Genomic DNA, 19665 nt, shown 5'->3' on the forward strand with positions numbered 1-19665 from the left:
CCTGCCTTGGGTTGGTTCCAAGTCTTTGCTCTTGTGAATAGTGCTGCAATTAACACATGTGTGCATGTGTCTTTATAGTAGCATGACTTATAATCCTTTGGGTATATACCCAGTAATGGGATAGCTGGGTCAAATGGTATTTCTAGTTCTAGATCCTTGAGGAATCGCCACACTGTTTTCCCCAATGGTTGAACTAGTTTACAGTCCCACCAACAGTGTAAAAGTGTTCCTATTTCTCCACATCCTCTCCAGCACCTGTTGTTTCCTGATTTTTTTAATGATTGCCATTCTAACTGGTGTGAGATGGTCTCTCATTGTGGTTTTGATTTGCATTTCTCTGATGGCGGGTGATGATGAGCATTTTTTCATGTGTCTGTTGGAAGTTTTCTTTTATGATGTATCTTTGTCTGGTTTTGGTATTGGGATAATACTTGCCTCATAGAATGAGTTTGGAAGTATTCCTGCCTCTATTTTTTGGAATAGTTTGAGTAGAATTGGTATTAGTTCTTTAAATGTGTGGTAGAATCAAGCAGTGAAGCTATTGGGTCTCGTGCTTTTCTTTTCTGGGAGACTTTTTATTATGGCTTCAATATAATTACTCGTTTTTAGTCTGTTCAGGTTTTGGACTTCTTTTATTATTATTATTTTTTTTTCTTGAGACAGAGTTTTGCTCTTGTTGCCCAGGCTGGAGTGCAATGGCACGATCTTGGCTCACTGCAACCTCCGCTTCATGGGTTCAAGCGATTCTCCTGCCCCAGCCTCATGAGTAGCTAGGATTACAGGCATGTACCACCATGCCTGGCTAATTTTTGTATTTTTAGCAGAGATGGGGTTTCTCCATGTTGGTTAGGCTGGTCTTGAACTCCCGACCTCAGGTGATCTGCCCTCCTCGGCCTCCCAAAGTGCTGGGATTTCAGGCGTGAGCCACTGCGCCTGGCCAGGTTTTGGATTTCTTTCTGGTTCAATCTTGGTAGATTTTATGTGTCTAGGAATTTATTTCATCTAGATTTTCCAATTTATTGGCATATAGTTGCTCACAGTCGTCACTAATGATTCTTTGAATTTCTGCAGTATCAGTCATAATGTTCTTTTTTCATGTCTGATTTTATATATTTGGGTCTTCTCTCTTTTTTCTTATTCTAGTTAAAAGTTTGTCAAAAGTTCAAGAAGTTCAAAAGGCCAACATTTTGTTTCATTGATCTTCTGATGTTTTTCTTCTTTTCAAATTCACTTAGTTCTGGTCTGATATTTATTATTTCTTTTCTTCTGCTAATTTTGGGTTAGATTTGTTCTTGCTTTTCTAGTTCTTTAAAATTATCATTAGGCTGTCTATTTGAAGTTTTTCTTCTTTTTTGATGTAGGTAAGCTATAAACTTCTCTGTTAGTACTGCTTTTGCTGTATGCCGTAGGTTTTGGTATGTTGTGTTTTCATTATCATTATCATTTGTTTCAAGGAAGTTTTCATTTTTTTCTTAATTTCTTAATTGATCAACTGTCATTCAGGAACATATCATTTAATTTCCATGTGTTTGTATAGTTTCCAAAATTTTTCTTGTTTTTGATTTCTAGTTTTATTCCACTGTACAATACTTTCTATTTTTTTCCTACCATTTATTTGCCTACACATATCACTTTCTAATATCATCTCATAGCAAGCTCTGAGCCTCCCCTTGTACCCGAGTTCTGTCCCGTTCAATTATGGGTGGCTACCTGTCTACAGAAGGCCTTGTTTCCTGGTGCTTTTGCTTCCTCCCAGTCCTGATGCAACTAACTCTTTTTATGCTGTGTGCCTGATACAACGATAAGCACTTTGTATGCATGATTTTACTTAATTTTCAAAATGGCAGTGTAAGGTTAATATAATATTACCGTTTTACACCTCAGCCTAAAACTCACTTAGATAATGTGCACAAAATCACACAACTTTTAAAAGACACAACAAGGACTGGAAAGACTTGAAAGAAGGCAACACAGTATAATGGCAAGAGAAAATGCTTTGAAGTCAGATACCAAAGCTCAGTTCTTGGCTGTATTCTGGCTGTAGGACCTCATATAACTCCCTTAAGCTTTCTTAGCTTCACTTTATTTGTCTTTTGAATGAGGAGAAATGTTCTGTGGAAGTATTCAGAGAATGAAATGAATCAGTGTATATAAAGTGCCTATCACATAGAATTAGATCTTACCACTACCCTCCTCTATCACCCAACCAGGCTCAGTCATCTTCCTACTACATGATGCTGCTCCCAGGCTGATAGGAGAAATTAGGCAGGAACACATGTGACTATGGCAAAAGAGAGAAAGCAGTAAGTACAATATGAGCATACAAACTTTGTCAGAATGACAAAGTAGGACTTCATCGGGACAGTGATATTAAATCTAGACCTGACATGTTTTATCAGATTCCAAGTAATCTGACGGAAAATAGACGGAAGGAGCTTAAGAGTCCATATCTGACAGCTGGATAGGGCATGGAGTGGGGTGATGGAGGTAAAAGTATTCTGTAGACCCAGCCCTCCCCTACCCAGCTCCCGGCTGCCATTTCGTGGTCATCTGGAGCCCAGGCTCCAGCTAAAGGGGGCAACAGCCCCAGGCAGTCTTTAGAAGGGACGGTGGAGTGCTAGGGAGCCTATGGGCCAGCCTACTCCCACCCCACAGAGAAGGTGGCATGAGAGAGAAAGGCCCAATATCTGCCTGCAGCTCCACAGACCAGCTGGGATTCTATTTTTAACCATCCCTGTCATAGTTGACAGCTTGGAACGCCTTCTCCCTCCTTTTCTTCCTTCTTCCTGCCTCTTGCAGCCCAGAATCCTGTAGAAATGAGGGATGGGAGCAACCCCAGCACTGGTAAACAGAAGAACCACTCTCCTTTCTCACTGTCTTCTACTCCATGCGGCCTTCTCCAGGGTAGTTAGTGGGTGTATTTTAGGGCATATTGGCTGTGAAGTGAATGAGGCCTAAAACTGAGGGCTTATCACTTGCATAGGCCCCTTTTCAAGGCCCTGGTCAGGGTCTCAGTAATCTTGTATCTGTAATTTTGTGTTCTTTTTCTTTCTTAAAAAAGGGCAACCAATTTTATAAACTTTAGGTCCCACAAAACTTGTTTTTACTCCTCATGGGTGGGTCTTTTTTCCCATCTCCAGCCATTATTTTATCTTGCTCTAACTTACTGTATGACCGTTGGCCGCTTACCTTCCTGCTCTGGGCCTCAGTTTCCCCTGTCAGTTACAAGATGAAGCATCAAAAGACCCCTCCTCCAATATACTATGCCTCTGATTATTCATGTATGTCTCCTTAGTGAGGTCCTCAGTTCCTGTTCTTCCTCATTTGTCATTGTGTGTGGAGAGGTGATATTGCTGGTTTTTGCCTGTCTCGGGCTAGATCATTCTTATAGTAAAAGGGAGACTAGGTTCTCAGAGTCCTATTCAGGTCTTTTTTGTTGTAGCTGCTAAGAGTGCTTCCATTTGGCAGAATCTTGGCCAGGTTTTGACACTGCAGAAAAGAGTACAGTAAAAAATCCCTACTCTTTAATTAACTTCTGTATACTTGTCATGGTCTGATCTCTGGTGTTTCACACACACACTGAATAAACTTAGTCTTACTATACAGTGCTTCTTCTTTTATCTTTTCATCAAAATTTAACAAGCATCCATTAATATAGTATCTTAACAGTGGCACCACTTTGGGATAATGTGATCAGGAATCATGATACATCATGGATATGCCATTTTCCATCCCCATTCACAGTTACTGCAACACTGGAATGTAGGTAGAGGATGAAAACCCAGAAAGAATATGCACAGTCACATTGAGCCTCAGAGACTGGGCTTTCTGGCAAGGGGTTGTGCACAGTGGTGTGCAACAGTGGGAGAGACCCGACAGAAGGATATTGCAAAATCCTTGCCTCCTCACCTGCCCCAAAAGAATCCAGAAAGGAAGTTCAGGAGGAAGCCAAATAATTTATTATTTCTTGAACAGTTTGGGTAAGGAAGGAGAGGGCAGGGCCATGGTACTTAACTGGAAAGGGATGAAGAACCTTTTCAGTGCATAATGGCCTGTTGGTCAGAGGTATGAGATTGGGCCTGATGGTATTTTCAGTACTGATCGGGAAAGGGCATTGTGAGGTCAAACTAGGAGCATCCCAGAGTCAGTCCTGTGCCAGGCTCCATAGTCTCTAAAACAATCAGTGCCATTAATCTGTGTGTGAGAGGCAGGTCAGCACTTGTCAGAGTTCCCACTGTGTAGAAATAGTTCACTGCTAGGGATACTGTGTCTGTCCAAGGTCAGTGTCATGTTTCTATGGGCCAGGCTCAGTCCCATATCAGAGGCATGCCTCCTTTCCTGTGTACTGCTCCATTCTTGTTCCTTTTGTGTCACATAACCTACCTTTTCCTGTGCTTTGGGGTTAGTCCATGCTTTGGGTGTCGGTCTCCTGCGTCAGTTGTGATTTGTGTTTTGTGTGTCTGGAAGGATCAGTGCTTGTCATTTGCCCTGCCTCAGCCCCCACGGCCCCTCTACTCCTCATCCAGGGCCCAGCGTGCTGATGGTAGTGTAGCTAAGCCTGGACAGGGAAGCAATGGATGGAGTGGGAGGGTCCTCATCAGGAAGAGGCCTGGGGCGAGCTCGTGGAGGCCGGGGGCAGCAGCGAGCGCACGTTTCCAGGCAGGCCTGGCGAAAGCGACGGTGCATGAAGCAGTAGACCAAGGGATTGATACAGGCCGAGGCATAGCTCAGCAAGTGAATGAAGGAGATAGGAGCACCTGAGAGTGCTCTGTGTGCACCCAGGCCATCAAAGGCGCGCCACGTGTTGGCACTATAAACTGGCAACCAACACAGAAAAAAAAGCACAACGATCACCAGCAACATTCGCACCACACGCTTCTTAGCCAGCAGCTTGGCCTGGGTGGGCCGGGAGCCGGGCCCAGGAGCCGTCAGAGCCGACAGCTCCAGCGCAGGCCGGGAACGCGGAAGTTGCACGTAGCAGCCATCACTGTCTTCGCCAACCGCGCCAGTCTCAGACCCGCAACGCCCGTTCTGGTGAACAGCACCTGAGCACAGAGGGTGGGCGGTCAGAGAAAAAGGCAAGAGTCCTCCCAGTTTCCAGCCCAGTCCCCACCTGACCTCTGCTCCCAGCCGTAACCCCATTTCAGCTTTCTTCTCACCTTCATTTTAGCCCCACCCACTCCAGCAGGCCCCGTCGCCCTCCAAAGCTCCGCCTCTTCCAGATTTTGCTCACCTGGTCCAGCCCCACCTGGCAGCCTGCCTTGGCTTCGGACCCTGCTTTGGCTCTCGCTGTCACTGTCACCGACAAAGCGAAGCCCTAAGTAGAGCTCGCGAGAGATAAGCCCATAGGCCACGGCCATAACCACACCCGGGATAAAGAACAAGAGCAGGAGCAGCAGTACGGACCTGAAGGCAACACAGACAGATCACTCGGGTTTCTGTCCAGCTATAATCACAGATGGAGAAAAAGCCAAGGACTGGTGTTTCTAGGGCTGTGGCCAGGTACCTGAAATAGGAGTAGGATTTGGGGGTGCCACTGGGAAGGGAGAGAGAACTGCAGAAGGGACCCAAACTGGAACTCCAGGGTGGTGGATGCGGAATAGGAATTGGCGTGGTAATTCTCCGGGCAGCTGGAGGAAGATTCTGGGCAATGATCGTAATCATTTAATAGAGGTGACAAAGGAATTCCTAGGATAGTTTGTGGGTAAGCTCACCAGGTCTGGCGGACCCGTGCACTGGGCCAGCGATGCACGCACTGTAGCACACGAGGCCCCACTGGTTGCACGACGGTGTACACGGGGTAGGGCACCATGAGTAGTCCGGACAGCAGCCACGTGGCTACGATCACGCGAGCCGCGTGGGAGCGCGTCTGCCATACTCGTGCCTGCAGTGGTCGGCAGATGGCGCTGTACCGCTCCAGTGCTATGGCCACGAGGCTTAGTGTGGACACGCTCACAGACACCCCTAAGCAAGGGAAGAGACAGGAAGGAGTCACCTAGGAAACTTGCGCTGCACAACCATCAGTGGGACTTCCTCACACCCCTCCCTGCCAACTGGGGAGGACCCCTACATCCACAAGAGCTTTAGGAGGGGAGAATGGCAAGTGGGGGTGCGTGGTTGTCTCACCCACCCATGAAGTAGGAAACCGCCTTGCAGATAACTGTGCCAAAGATGAATGTGCCCATGAGATTGGGCAGGAGGGTGAAGGGCATGCAAGCCACAGCCAGCAGGAGGTCGCTGACTGCCAGTGAGAGGAGGAAGGCATTGGTGACGGTCCTCAGGCGGCGGCTCAGTCCCAGGACCACGATGATGAGCACGTTTCCTCCAACGCTCATCAGGAAGATCACTGCATAAAGAGTGATTCTAATGGCCAGCTCCAATTCTGGGTAAGAAAAGGGAGAGGTGGCAGTAGGAGGTCGCCCTCATTCAGCCAAACCCCCCTCCTTCCCTCTTATCCCCAACCCTCATTAGGCAGCCAGATGCCTACATTCCCCACGCACGAACTGCTCAGTAAATGGTGAACTTGAATCCTTTAGCCTTCTAACCCCTTGAGGTTTGGTTAAATTGGCCCAATTCTGCCCTTCCTTAAGAAAGCCTGCCTCTTCTCAACGTTTGTTCCAAATCTTTCTCTTTGCAGCCAAACTTCTTAAGAGGATATTTGTGTCTTCTCATTTGCTCTTCAATCCATTACAATACAAGATTCTGTACCCTATCGCTGCATAATTCTTCCCAAGTACACTAATCTTTAACTGCTAAATTCAAAGGTCCTTTCTTAGCCTATTCTATTTGACCTCCCTATTCTACACTGTTGATAACCCACTGCCTTTTAAATCACATCAGATCATGTCTTTATTCTCTAAAGGCAAAAGCAAAAAAAATCCTTCACTTATTCTCTACTGTCTGCAACCCCTCAGAATGTCATCAAGATCTTCCCAGAAGGGACCTCTTTCTCCCCTACCCCCTCCCTGCACTGCAGCCATTTAAGCAAGCCACTGAATGACACAGTTTCTTGAATGCATCATTTGCACTTGTGACTCTCTCCCTGCTCAAGCTGGTTTCTCAGACCGGAATACTCTTTCACCAGCCCTCCTCACAGCTTCCACCCCTCATGACAAGCTTATTTTCTGTATCTGATGAATTCCTACTCATACCTTGTTGGTCAAGACTCAAAGTGACTGCTACTTCTTCTGTAAGGCCCTTCTGGATACCTCATTTGGTATTACTCTCCCCTTTCTCTGACCCATGCCTGTTTCTTACACAACTGTTAAAGCCTATTTTACTTCTGCCTTGTATTTTAATTCTCTCCAAACATTCATTCTCACTCTATAAACATTTACAGAGGACTCCCTTTGTGCTAGGCACTGGGGACAAGGAGATGAACATGACAAGCTCCCTGCCATTTGAGAACTCACAGTGGGAAGTAAACTCAGATACATAAACAGATGTGATAAGGAATGAGGCTGAAGGATATATAATGTGCTGTCGGAGCTCATAGGAGGGACACCTGTGTGAGGCAGAGGAGCTGGGAGGCTGACCCCATTCTTTTGTGCCATTGTCTATTAAAAGATGGATTAATCTTTGGATCACTACATCACAACCAAGCAGATTTAGATAAAATCAAATTGGATTGAAAAAGACCGAATCACATGCCTATGACCTCAGCATGAGAGGGATTAGAGCTCGAAGGTAGAGAGGGCAGGGGACAGAGCCTCCTAGATTGCAGAGAAGGAAGGGCTCAAAGCTGCAGTCCTCTCTTCCAGAGCCCCATACTTTGACCCTCATTTTAGCTCCCAAATTGTAAACTACAGCCATGCACTGAATAAAGATGTTTTGGTAAATGACAAATTTTGTATATGATGGTGGTCTCATAAGATTATAATGAATAGCTAAGTGCAGTGGCTCATATTTGTAATCCCAGCACTTTGGGAGGCCAAGGCAGGAGGATCACTTGAGGCCAGGAGCTTGAGATCAGCCTGAGCAACATAGCAAAACCCCATCTCTACAAAACATAAAAAATTAGCTGGGTGTGGTGACACATGCCTATAGCCATAGCTACTCAGGAGTTTGAGGCAGAAAGATTGCTTGAATCCAGGAGTTCGAGGCTGCAGTGAGCTGTGATAGTGCCACTGCACTGCAGCCTGCACAACAGAGTGAGACTCTGTCTCAAACAAAACCCAAAACAACAATAACAAAAGATTATGATGGAGCTGAAAAATTTCTATCACCTAGCTATGTTATTGTAACATTGCAGCATAATGCATTATGTATGTGCTTGTGGGGATACTGGTATAAACAAACCTACTGTGCTGTCAGTCATTTAAAAGTTCAGCACATACAATGATGTACATGATACTTGATAGTGATAATAAATGACTGTGTGACTGGTTGGTGTATTTACTACATTATACTTTCAATCATTATTTTAGAGTATACTCTTACTTATTTTTTAAAAAAGTTAACTATAAAACAGCCTCAGGCAGGTCCTTTAAGATGTATTCCAGAATAAAGCACTGTTACTATAAGGAGATGACAGCTCCATGTGTGGTGTTGCCCTGATGACCTTCCAGTGGGACAAGATGTGGAGGTGGAAGATGGCAATATTTATCCTGACCCTGTGTAGGCCAATGTGTGTGTTTGTGTCTTGGTTTTAACAGAAAGGTTTTTTTTTTTTTTTTTTAAGTTAAAAACAGAAAAAAGCTTAAAGGATAAGAGTATAAAAAAAGAAAATATTTTTGTATAGCCATACAATGTGTTTTTTGTTTTACACTGTGTTATTACAAAAGAGTCATAAAGTTTATAAAGTACAAAGTTACAGTATGCTAAGGTTAATTTATTATTCAATAAGGAAATTTTGAAAAATAAATTTAGTGCAGCCTAAGCATCCAGTGTTTATAAAGTCTATAGAAGTGTACAGTAATGTCCTAGGCCTTTACATTCACTCGCCACTCACTCACTGACTTACCCAGAGCAACATCTACTCCTGCAAGTTCCATTTATGGTACGTGCCCTATACAGGGGTATGATGGTTTATCTTTTATACTGTATTTTTACTGTACCTTTTCTATGTTTAGTTACACAAATACATAATATTGTGTTACTCTTCCCTACAATATTCAGCACAGTAATATACTGTATAGGTTTGTAGCCTGGGAGCAATAGGCTATACTATATAACCTAGGTATGTAGTAGGCTATACCATCTAAGTTTGTGTGGGTACACTCTATGATGTTTACACAATGAAATCACCTAATGATGCATTTCTCAGAAGGTATCCCCATCATTAGTTAATGCATGACTGTATTTTCTCATAACAAAAACCAATTTATTTAGAAATTGTAGGCATCAAATAAATGCTATTTATAAAATCTTCCAAACTGAGCTCAGCAGTAACATTCTTTGCTCAAGACCACACACCTGATAAGGGGCTGAATCAGAATAGAAGCCAAGTCCCTGATCCCTAAAGTGCTTTGCCTCCTACTGTTTGTTCCTGCAGTGCTCTGTCATTCATCATATTGCCTCCTTGGTTTTTTGTTTGTTTGTTTGTTTTTGTTTTTGAGACGGAATTTTGCTCTTGTTACCCAGGCTGGAGTGCAATGGCATGATCTCAGCTCACCGCAACCTCTGCCTCCTGGGTTCAAGCGATTCTCCTGCCTCAGCCTCCTGAGTAGCTGGAATTACAGGCATGCTCCACCATGCCCGGCTAATTTTGTATTTTTAGTGAGATAGGTTTCTCCATGTTGGTAGGGCTGGTCTCGAACTCCTGACCTCAGGTGATCGCCTGCCTTGGCCTCCCAAAGTGCTGGGATTACAGGTTTGAGCCACCGCACCCAGCCCATACTGCCTCCTTCTTAATCAAATCTCAATCTAAATGCCTCTTTTTCCCTCTCTCTATACTCAACCATGTCATTTCTCACTGTATTAGTATGTATGTAATTCTCTGTCTTCCCCACTAGACTAGGAGCTTCTTGAGGACAGGGGCAATGTCCATCTCATTCTCCAGTGTATCCCTAGCACTTGTCATCCCTAGCACAAAGGAGGCAGTCAACACATGCCTGTTAATGAATCTTGGATGATTCTGTCTTTCAAGACAGACGTGCACCTGCTTTCTCCTTCCTCATCCATCTCTCATCTCTGCAGAGGTGCTCCAGCATGCCCTCTCTTCTTCTTCTTTGCCTCTGTCTTTTTGGAGACACATGTTGGAAGGTCCTTGTGGGGGTCAGTGAGAGGCTATGATTTCAGATGCATAACTTTTGTTTTTTATATGCAAACTATCTACATTTCCTTTAGAAGCTGGGCCTCTCTCTGTTATGGAAGGCTTATAGGTGACAAAATTTGAGGGTAGTAAGTGTGTATGGTGGAGAATAAAGGACCTTTATCGGGGAGACCTCTGTCAGAGAGGTCCTTGGACTCAGAAAAGAGCTGTGGTTTATCTTGGACTCACTGTTTCTCCTCCAAATCTATTGTCCTCCCACCCCCAGCCTCCACCTCTTTAATCTTTCTAGGTCCATTATCTTGCTTACATCTGCCTCTGGATGTCTTTCTTCAACTAATTATTGATGCAACTGCCACACCTCAAATTGGTACAGTACTCTGAAGTATGAGAAGCAATTTCTCATTCATTCATCCAGCTGATATGTCCCATGTGTGTGCCCTTGAGCTTGGCTAATTGTGATGAACCATAAAGATGGAGCTAAATCTCACCCTTACGAAGTTCGCAATATGCTTGGGGACTCCTGAAATTTAGAAGATAAAGTCCCGGTAAAAATGACCAGCAACTGTGCAGTGTTTTGCTGTTTTACCGGACATTCCTAGCTATTATCTTATTTCCAGCCACCACTGTCTCCACAGGTCTTTGCTGTTGAACAGTTTGGAAATGTGAAAAGTTCTAATTAAAAGCAATTTTAGAGCCAGGAGTTTGGGGAGACAGAGCAAAGGATAAATAGCTGAAGCACAGGGGATTTTTAGGGCAGTGAAACTACTCTGTATGATACTGTAATGGTAGATACATGCCATTATACATTTGTCAAAACCATACGACACAAAAACCTGAACCCTAATGTAAACTCTAGAATTTAGTGAATAATGTATTGATATTGGCTCATAAATTGTGACAAATGTACCACACTAATGTAAGCTGTCAATAATAGGGTAAATTCTGTGTATATGTGTGTTTGTGTGTGTATGGGCACTCTGTACTTTTTGTAAACTTAAAACTGCTCTAAAAATAATCTATTAGTTTAAAAAGTCATGCACAAAATAAATCAGAATTAGACTTGTATGTATGTGTGTGTGTGTGTGTGTGTGTATTAATGTGTGTTTGCATGGTGGAATATGAGTGATGACAGTGGCTTCAGTGACTAGAAAACAGGCATGGGCAGAAGGATGGGAGATAGCACCTACTGGGGTACATTCACAAGTGCCTTGATAGTCTACCCATGAGCATCATCTCATCATCTTCCTGGGGATGAGAGGAAAACTGGCATCAGACCAGGGGACTCAGAAGACTGGGACAGTTCAGTTCTTCTCCTGGTGTTTAGAAGATCGGTATTTGTTCCGGTATTTGTTCTGTCTAGATAATGGCAGAGAAGTATGAGCACAAAAATCCAGACAATGTGACATAAAATGAAAACCAAGCCTTTCTAAGGAAAAACTCCATGGAACACTGAAGCTGCTGATGCCTCAGATTCTGCATTCTACTGGCATGTTTGATCTGTTCACCCATGCACACAGACATCAAAGTAATACCCTTATCTTTATGATAAGCAGGGATCACATCCAACTGACTGTGGGTAGTGGCTGGGTGAATGGGGGAATCCACATAGTGGGTACTGAGGGAGCCGAAGTAATATGCAAGGGTGTGTAGGTAATATCAGAGTGAGTGTTGGGCATACTTTAGTCTTTGAAATAGTATATGGGTAGGTGAAAGTCACGAAATAACTGGAGAATGGTAACAGCTACATGCTTATAGGTAATATCCGATCGAATATGGCTTACATTTAAGTTTAGATAATATCCGAGTAAGTGTAGTAACATTTGAAAGAGCAAAGGTTAATATTCAACTCTCTGTAGATAACATTTTGTAGGTAACATCTTCAGGAAGCATAGATTACATTCAGAGGTCTACTTGTGAATAGTGGAATATCCAGATAATGATAGAAATTGCTGACTGAGCAGAAGTAATATCCAAGTATGTATGGGTAGTATTTGAGTATGGATAGATGTTAGCATGTTAAACTAAATTAAGATGTTAATCTGGGCCAGACATGGTGGCTCATATCTAGCACTTTGGAAGGCTGAGGTTGGCAGATCTCTTAAGTCAAGGATTTAGAGACCAGCCTGGGTAACATGGAAAAACCCTATCTCTGCAAAAAATACAAAAAATTAGCCACTTGTGGTGGCACATGCCTGTATTTCCAGCTACTCAGGGGGTTGAGGTGGGAGGATCGCCTGAGCCTGCAGAGGTCAAGGCTGCAGTGAGCTGTGATCATGCTACTGTACCCCACCCTGGGCAACAGAGGGAAACTGTCTCAAAAAAAAAAAAAAAAAAAAAAAGATGTTAATCTGAATAAGTGAAATAACTGAGCACCTGAGTGAATGTAAGTAATATTTAAGCCTTTGTGGGTATTATTTGTAATATTATCTGTGAGAGTAATATTTGTAATTTTATGGGTAGTATCTGGGGAAAGCTTACTTAAGTGAGCATAGATAATATCTGATTGTGTGTGGATAATAATAAAATGAAAGTGAGTAGTGTTTGATGGATGTGTAACACCAAAATGACTTCGGACAATATTAAAGTGAGTGTGGTAACATTTTTCTTTCTGTGGGTACTATCTGAGTGAAAATGGGTAATACTCAAGTCTGCATGGATTATATAAGAAGAATAAAGTGGTAACATCCAAATTTCTATTGGTAACATTGGAGTGAACCTGGGTAACATATGCATCTGTGGGGATAATATCTGAGTGAGTGTGGCTGACAGGGTCTCTGTGTGTAACATCTGACGGGCTGGGTAACATCTGAATGTGTGAGAAGCATTTAGATAAGTGAGGCAAATTTTTGCACCTGTGCTCTGAATTGCTTCACATCCCGCTTTCACAGGGACTCTTCTCTATTGACTATCCCCTTTCTTATCTGCACCTTCAATCTTCCTCTCTTGGCCCAATCAACATCACTTTTAAAAGCTCTTGTTTTAAAATATGTGTGCACACACACAACAAACCTACACATATACCCACCCCCCTACCCTAACCCAGCTGCCTCAATCTCATGCTATTTTTGGCAATATCCTGCTTTTCTTTCTTTCTTTCTCTCTCTCTCTCTCTGCCTACCAAACTTTTGGAAGTTTTGGCTATATACCCTGGTTCACTTCTCATAACTCCCTCTCCCACCAGCCCAATCTTCAACTTACCATAGTCAAGCCTCAATACCTACAACTCCTAAATATTTTCTTGTTACTAAATCTGAAAGATGCTGTTCTGACTGTCCTGTTTTTTATTTATCTAACTTACATCAATAGCATTTGACATCGTTTACCCCAACCTGCTTGAAACTCTCTTTTTCTTGCTTTCTGGAAGGGCATAGCTCCTGCCTTTCTGACGGTTTCATCTGAATCTCCTTCATAAATTCTTTCTCTGCCTGGGTTTTAAATAATGGTCTTACGCAGAGTCTTGACCCAGGACCTATTTTCTTCTCATTCTATACAAAATATTATGATTTTAACTATTCTCATGGCTTCTACCTTCTGTAGGCAAAGACCTTCAAGTCTGTATTTCCACCTCAGACCTCTCCTGTAAGTTCCAGACCCCTGGATTCAGTAGCTTACTAGGTAGCTTCACCTGGATGTCCTACTAACATTTGAACTCAATGGGTTCCAAAGTGAATTTATAATTCCTTCTTCCAAACCTGTTTCTGCTGTTTTGTTATCTTGCTCATTGTGTACAATTGCTATAGCACCAATATCCATTCAATTGCCCAAGTTAGAAATCTGAATATCATCCCTTGACCTCTTCCATCCTCTCTGCTTCTAATCTGTTGATTCCATTTCCAGAAGAGGCTCTCAAATCTATACACCTCTCTCTGTCCCCCTTGCCATTACCTTAGTCTCAGCTAGCATCGTCTTTCACCTAGACCAGTGTAATATAGTAAACTTCTAAAGTACCCCCCTGCCTTCCATCTCATGTCTTCCAATCCATTCTCCACATTATAGAACTAATCCTGGTAGTGCTACTGAATCTTTTAGTAGTTCCTATTGCCCTCAGGATAAAGTCCACATTCCATGGTCAGATCTGGTAGGCTCTCTGCAAACTCTCTAGGCTGGTCTCCAGCCTGTTCATTATTCCCTTCTTAAGATATATGTTCTAGCCACTCAAAACTATGTCACAGTGGATAAAAGTGCCATGAATTCAAACTTGGAGCTTTTTATACATCTTTTATTTGGGATGCTTTCTGCCTCTTCTGCCTGTTTACTTGACTGACTCTCCTATATATACTTTTTTTTTTTTCCCCAACAGGAAGCTTAGAGCCAGTCTCCCTAATTTTTTTCACTTCGTATCTCATTTCCATAAGAGGCCAACCTTAATTCTCATGGAGGCTAGGCTGGGCTAGAGGTGCTCCACTTGTGTTCCCACTATCTTTTCCCTCTCAAGGCTCTTCCACTTTGTGCTTCTATCCCCTGCTTGTCTGTCTCACCCATTAAGCTTTGAGCTCCGTGAAGTAGGAATTGTGTCAGTTTTATTCAACTTACATTCCTACTACCAAGCACAATCTCTGGTTCAATAAATATTGGTTGAATGACAGAATCCAAGTGTGAGTGTGTAACAACTGGGCTGAGAAAGCATAGATTATTTCGTGGGGTAAATACTTGGATTACAGTTTATTCCAACTTTCCCTTCTTGAGTTTAGAAAAATTTATTTCCTTCATTAGAATCCCACTCCTTCCTTTTCTGCCCACTCAACTTCAAGACCCAGCTCCAAGGTTCTAGCCTCTGTGAAGTTCTTTTGGTGCCCACAGTTTAGACCCTTTCATGAGATTTCCACTGTGCCTGTAATTTTTCCATTTGCTTTTTTCTCTCTGCACTTGGCTATAGGTCATGAGGGACCAGACTGGGTCTGGTTTGCCCTGTGCCCCCAGCACCTAGCCTAGGGCTGAAGAGGGAGCTTGGAAGATAGCTGGAGACATTACTTGCAGACAAAGAGAGGACAAAGCCTTGAAAGCTCCAACTAGGGAGGCAGAGGGGTTTGAGGAGTGAAATGGAGACAGGCAGCTTTAAGGAGCATCTCCTAGTGTCCAGCCTAAATCAGATTTGAGGATCTTTTTTGGGATGCCTGGTGGCTGGGGTGTCAGATGTGATCACATCTTCAGTTTCCCATTCAGGCTTTCCAGAGTGCTCCCTCCCTCAACCAGCCCCCTTCTCTTCCCAATCCTGCCTTCCTTTCTTCCTTCCCTTCTCTGTTGTGGCTTTGTGAACTGGATGTAAGAGGGAAAAGGAGATCTGCAGGGTTGGCAAGAGGAGATCCTCGCCTTCTAACTGGTGTCTAGGAGGGGCTGCGTGTTGGGGAAGGGGCTGTGCTTTGGGGCGAGCAGCGGCTCTGGGTGTAATCAGGGGACCAGGATGTGAAGGAGTTCCGACCAAGTGGTGTGAAGCTACGAACTTGTGAGCTGTGGGGGTGAAGGTGTGAGGGGAGCTGTTTGGGGGCTGAGGGAGTACTATGAGGGGCACGGTGTGGGCGTTTGAGAAGATAGTGTGGAGCTGGTGGGGGGACTCTATTAGTGTTCTGGGGTACAGTGAGAAAGAGCTTGTGGAGGGGGATGAGGGAGGCACCCACCTCGTGTCCCGGTTCCGCGAATGCGAGGGGGCTCGCAGCTGAGGTTGCCCACACTGCTGCTGTTGAGGAGAGGCGCCCCCGGGCGGCACAGGGAAGCCCCCGGCTCGGGTCCGGTTCCCTGCACGCTACGGTTCAGCTTTAGCAGCTCCATGGCCCCCGCCGAGCCCGCCGCCTTACTCTGCTCGACCCGGCGGACTCCCACCGCAGCTCCACCTGCTCACGCTGCGATTCCGGCTCAGGCTCCCACCGCCCTCCTCCCCCGCCTCCCTGCCCCGCCTGGTCTCCGCCTCCAGCCCAGGCGCCTGCCCTTCCACTCTCAGGCGGCTCGCCCCGCCTGGGTTCCCGTCCCTCCTCCAGCCTCTGTCCCACCAGGTGACGGTGCACCCCCTCCCTGGCTTGGGAGTTCTCCCCTCCCTGTGCGACTGTCCTCCAGGCTCGCCCCCTCCCTAGATCTGTCCTGTCTCCTCTTAGAGATTTCTCTCCTGCCCACCTCTCTTTATCACCCGCCCCCACCCTCGATTCCCCGCAATGACAGAGGGAGAGGGAGAGGGAGGGCGGGGGAGGGAGAGAGAGAGAGAAGACAAGAGTGTTGGCAGCGTAGCGGGAGGTTTTGGGGAAGGAAGGGTAGGAGGCGTTGGGTAGAGACGGCTGCCACGGATCCAACATCTTTCTCTGGTGTATCAGGGATATTGGAGGTGGCGTTGGAGACCGGGTCTGCGTGCAACACCTGCTGAGGCGCGGATGCTTTAGTCTGCGCCTAGAGCCGCGTTTACCGTACTGTGTTGCAGTGACCGCAGTGACCGTGACACTATTGCTACCGTAGTTCCCTGCAGCTCCTCGCTGCGGGACTGGGGTAGCTCCTGCATCTGTCTCCGCAACCTTCACCTCCTATCGGAGGCTCAACACTCAGGCTTCCACTTAAGGTTCCCAAGGAGCCGTCCACAGCTGGGCGGGAGTGGGGGTGGGGCCGGGATTTGGCTCCAGGGGAGGCTTGCCAGGGGAAAGGGCTCCCGGGAGGAAGCTTCTGACTTGGGTGTTGAGGGCAGTTGGGGGTGGTGGCAAGAGCTGACAAGGATAAACCCGAGTAACGTGAAGATGGGATATAATTCTAACGCCGGCCCAGCGCAGGCAAAAGAGGAGGAGACGGTTGGCTTTCTCCACCGTCTCCAGGCAGCGCCCACGCCCACCCGACACGCTAACGCTCCCTGTTTACTCTCAGTGCAGGCAGAGCTGCCTGTGTAGGGTGTCAAGTTCCCACGAGTGGGGGCTGGAAGGGGACTGGGTCACTGGGGTGCAGCGGGAACAGGGCTGAAGGGTGCAGGACTGAACTGGGTTCATCTTCTCAGGGCAGGATTTGCCTCTTCTACTATTTCAGCCCTGCTCCTTATGCATTCTCCTATCCATTCCTTTTCTTCCCCAGATTCCTATCTCCAGATTCCTATCCATTCTTCAGATTCCAGATGAACTCCAATACGATGTGAAATTCTGTCTTTTGACCCCCAGCAGTAGCTGTAAGAGGTGGGGGGCGGGCGTCAGTGGAAGAACAAATTAGAGAATGGAGTCTGGCTTTATGGGGGATTCAGCAGGCCTTTATCCAGTCAATCTTTTGGAGAGGACCTGGTTCAGACAGCCCTGAGTTTATAGGGGCTGAAGCATTGAAAGAGAGTTGAAAGACAGTTTATGCCTGAGATGTCATCACCTGCCCCCCTTGCCTTCCTCCTGGCACTGCCTGTCTTGCCCATCAGAGAGCCTGGACCAGAGGAGCTTGATTTCCTATTTATTCAACTCCAGCGCAGGTGAGGCCTCAGATAACCTGCTCAAGTTTTCCCACATTGGATAGCAGTACGATGAGGAGGGAAGGGAGCAAAGGATGTAAGGGAGAGGGGAGTGAAAATAGAAGTAGATGAACATTCACTTATTTAGCAAACTATGCCGGTTCTAGGGGTGTGCACTAGTTGTCCAATAGAGTTTGCCTCTACTCTAGTGGGGATTTTCCTAAGTAAGCCAATGATTGTAATATACGGTAGTTAAGTGCACCCATCAGGATGTACATATCAGAAATTTAGGAATTATTATTGATGCCTTACTCCCCTATGATCCTTCACACCTGTGCTAGATGCTGTGATGCAAAGCCCAGAACTCTCTTCAAAAATGAAGGATTTATTTTCCAGTTGCGGAGAGTGCTGCTAAAAGACGGCCCTCAGCTGTCAGAACCCTTCAGGAGTTCCCTAAGCAGAAGAAACCCAGCTCATCCAAGGTTATGCTCCCTTTCTTGGGCATTCTATATCCAATGACCAATCAGTGCAGAGGTATAAAGGTTTAGTCCCTTCAACCCAGTGGTGGACAACTCTGAAAGATGCTCACATCCCCAGAGCTCTTCATAGGGTTGACTGAGGTCTTTGCTGGGTCTGAATTACTGCTCAGCTTCTCCTTTTGCCCAATCCTATTTTCATCCTCTCTCTTGCACAGGTGTTAACTCCAAGAGTACTCCTTAGTAAACATCCTCCACAGTAATCTTTGTTTGAGAGTCTGCTTCCTGGGGAACATAACTACATCACTCCCATATTGAATCAATCACAAAGTCCTGTTCATTTTAGCTACTGAGTGTTCCTTGAATCTGTCTGCTTATATGTCCACTGATATTACCGTACTCTTGAACCACACTCCTAGCTTCCTAAGTGGGCCACCATATTTTACTGATGCCTCTTTACATCTGTCCTTCACCTTTGGCCCATGTACTATGCTTAGAATACAAATCTGACTACCCCACTCTTTTGACCTTTGCTTTTGGGATAGAGAAAACATTTTAACAGAATCTAGAAACATATGTGGCCTGGCTCCCATTTACCTCTCTAGCCACATTATTTCAAATCACTATGAGTCACTGATTCTTTTTCTCTCCACTGTAGACACACTGGCCTTTTTTGGTCACTTCCTCTTTTTTCCCTTATTTTTCTTTTTCTTTTTGTCTTTTTTATTTTTGCTATATGTCCTCCAGTTGCATAGCTTTTCCATATGCTCTCTGGAAGCTGCTTCTTTCCTTCCTTACCTAATTAACACTTACTCATCCATCTGATCTCAGCTCAAGCTACAATTCTTCAGGGATATTTCCCCTGGCTTCCTCTCTTTGGGTAGGCAGAATTAGAAGATGACCCCCAATGACTCTCACCCTTATATAATCTTTTGTGTGTGGATGGACCTGTGCATATGATAAGATACTACTTCCACAATTACGTTATATGGCAAAAGGGATTTTGCAGATGGAGTTAATTCTACTAATCAGTTGATCTCAAGATAGAGAGATTATCTGGCTAGTCCTAACCAACTCACATGAGTCCTTTAAAAGCCAAGGGTTCTTTTATTCTGGCCAGTAGCAGAAGAGGAAATCAAAGAGATTAGAAGAATGAGAAGAATTCAACACACTGTTGATAGCTTGAAGACAGATAATGGGCAAGGAATGCAGGTGGCTGTTTTCTGGCTTGAGGGTGAAGGAGGGCACAGGGCAAGTCCTGAGAGTGGCCTCTGGTTGACAGCAGTCTCTAGCTGACAGCCAGCAAAAGAACAGAGACTTGAATCCTCCCCCGAGTCTGTAGAAGAGAATTCAGTCTGGCTAAAACCTTGATTTTTGATACCCTGAGCAGAGAACCCAGCCACACTGTGTAGACCTCTGGCCAATAGATCTCTGAGCTAATAAATAGGTGTTGTTTTTAGCCACTACATTCATGGTAATTTATTACAACAGCAATAGACAAATTATACACCTTTTATCTAATGAGGCAGCAAATGCAGATTCTTGCAAGCCATGCAAGGAAGAACTGGGAGCATTGGAAATTTGTT

The 19665-nt window shown here is 45.0% G+C and overlaps 1 protein-coding gene across 3 annotated transcripts; it reads right to left on the bottom strand.

Annotated features, from left to right (window-relative positions):
• Positions 1–3936: 3936 nt before the first annotated feature.
• Positions 3937–16503, bottom strand: CCKBR (cholecystokinin B receptor). Of its 3 annotated transcripts, XM_023189926.1 has the most exons (6): positions 15829–16503; positions 6131–6382; positions 5715–5964; positions 5249–5406; positions 4717–5045; positions 3937–4665 (listed from the first exon to the last, which is right to left on the bottom strand). In XM_023189926.1, the coding sequence occupies exons 1-6, from the start codon at positions 15977–15979 to the stop codon at positions 4519–4521; spliced, it is 1287 nt and encodes a 428-aa protein (XP_023045694.1). In that variant the 5' UTR covers positions 15980–16503; the 3' UTR covers positions 3937–4518. The 3 variants fall into 3 exon arrangements, with proteins under 3 accessions (XP_023045694.1, XP_023045693.1, XP_023045695.1); XM_023189925.1 differs by having other exon boundaries at positions 3937–5045; XM_023189927.1 differs by lacking the exon at positions 6131–6382 and having other exon boundaries at positions 3937–5045.
• Positions 16504–19665: the final 3162 nt, after the last annotated feature.

Source organism: Piliocolobus tephrosceles, chromosome 13 (assembly GCF_002776525.5).
Source record: "Piliocolobus tephrosceles isolate RC106 chromosome 13, ASM277652v3, whole genome shotgun sequence".
NCBI classification, from domain to species: Eukaryota; Metazoa; Chordata; class Mammalia; order Primates; family Cercopithecidae; genus Piliocolobus; species Piliocolobus tephrosceles.

Coding starts and splice junctions, on each gene's coding strand:
- CCKBR (XM_023189925.1), bottom strand. CDS start 15,979: ATGGAGCTGCTAAAGCTGAACCGTAGCGTGCAGGGAACCGGACCCGAG. Junction 6,383..15,828: donor TCGCGGAACCGGGACACGAG/GTGGGTGCCTCC, acceptor TTTCTTACCCAG/AATTGGAGCTGGCCATTAGA. Junction 5,046..5,248: donor AAGCCAAGGCAGGCTGCCAG/GTGGGGCTGGAC, acceptor CTCTGTGCTCAG/GTGCTGTTCACCAGAACGGG.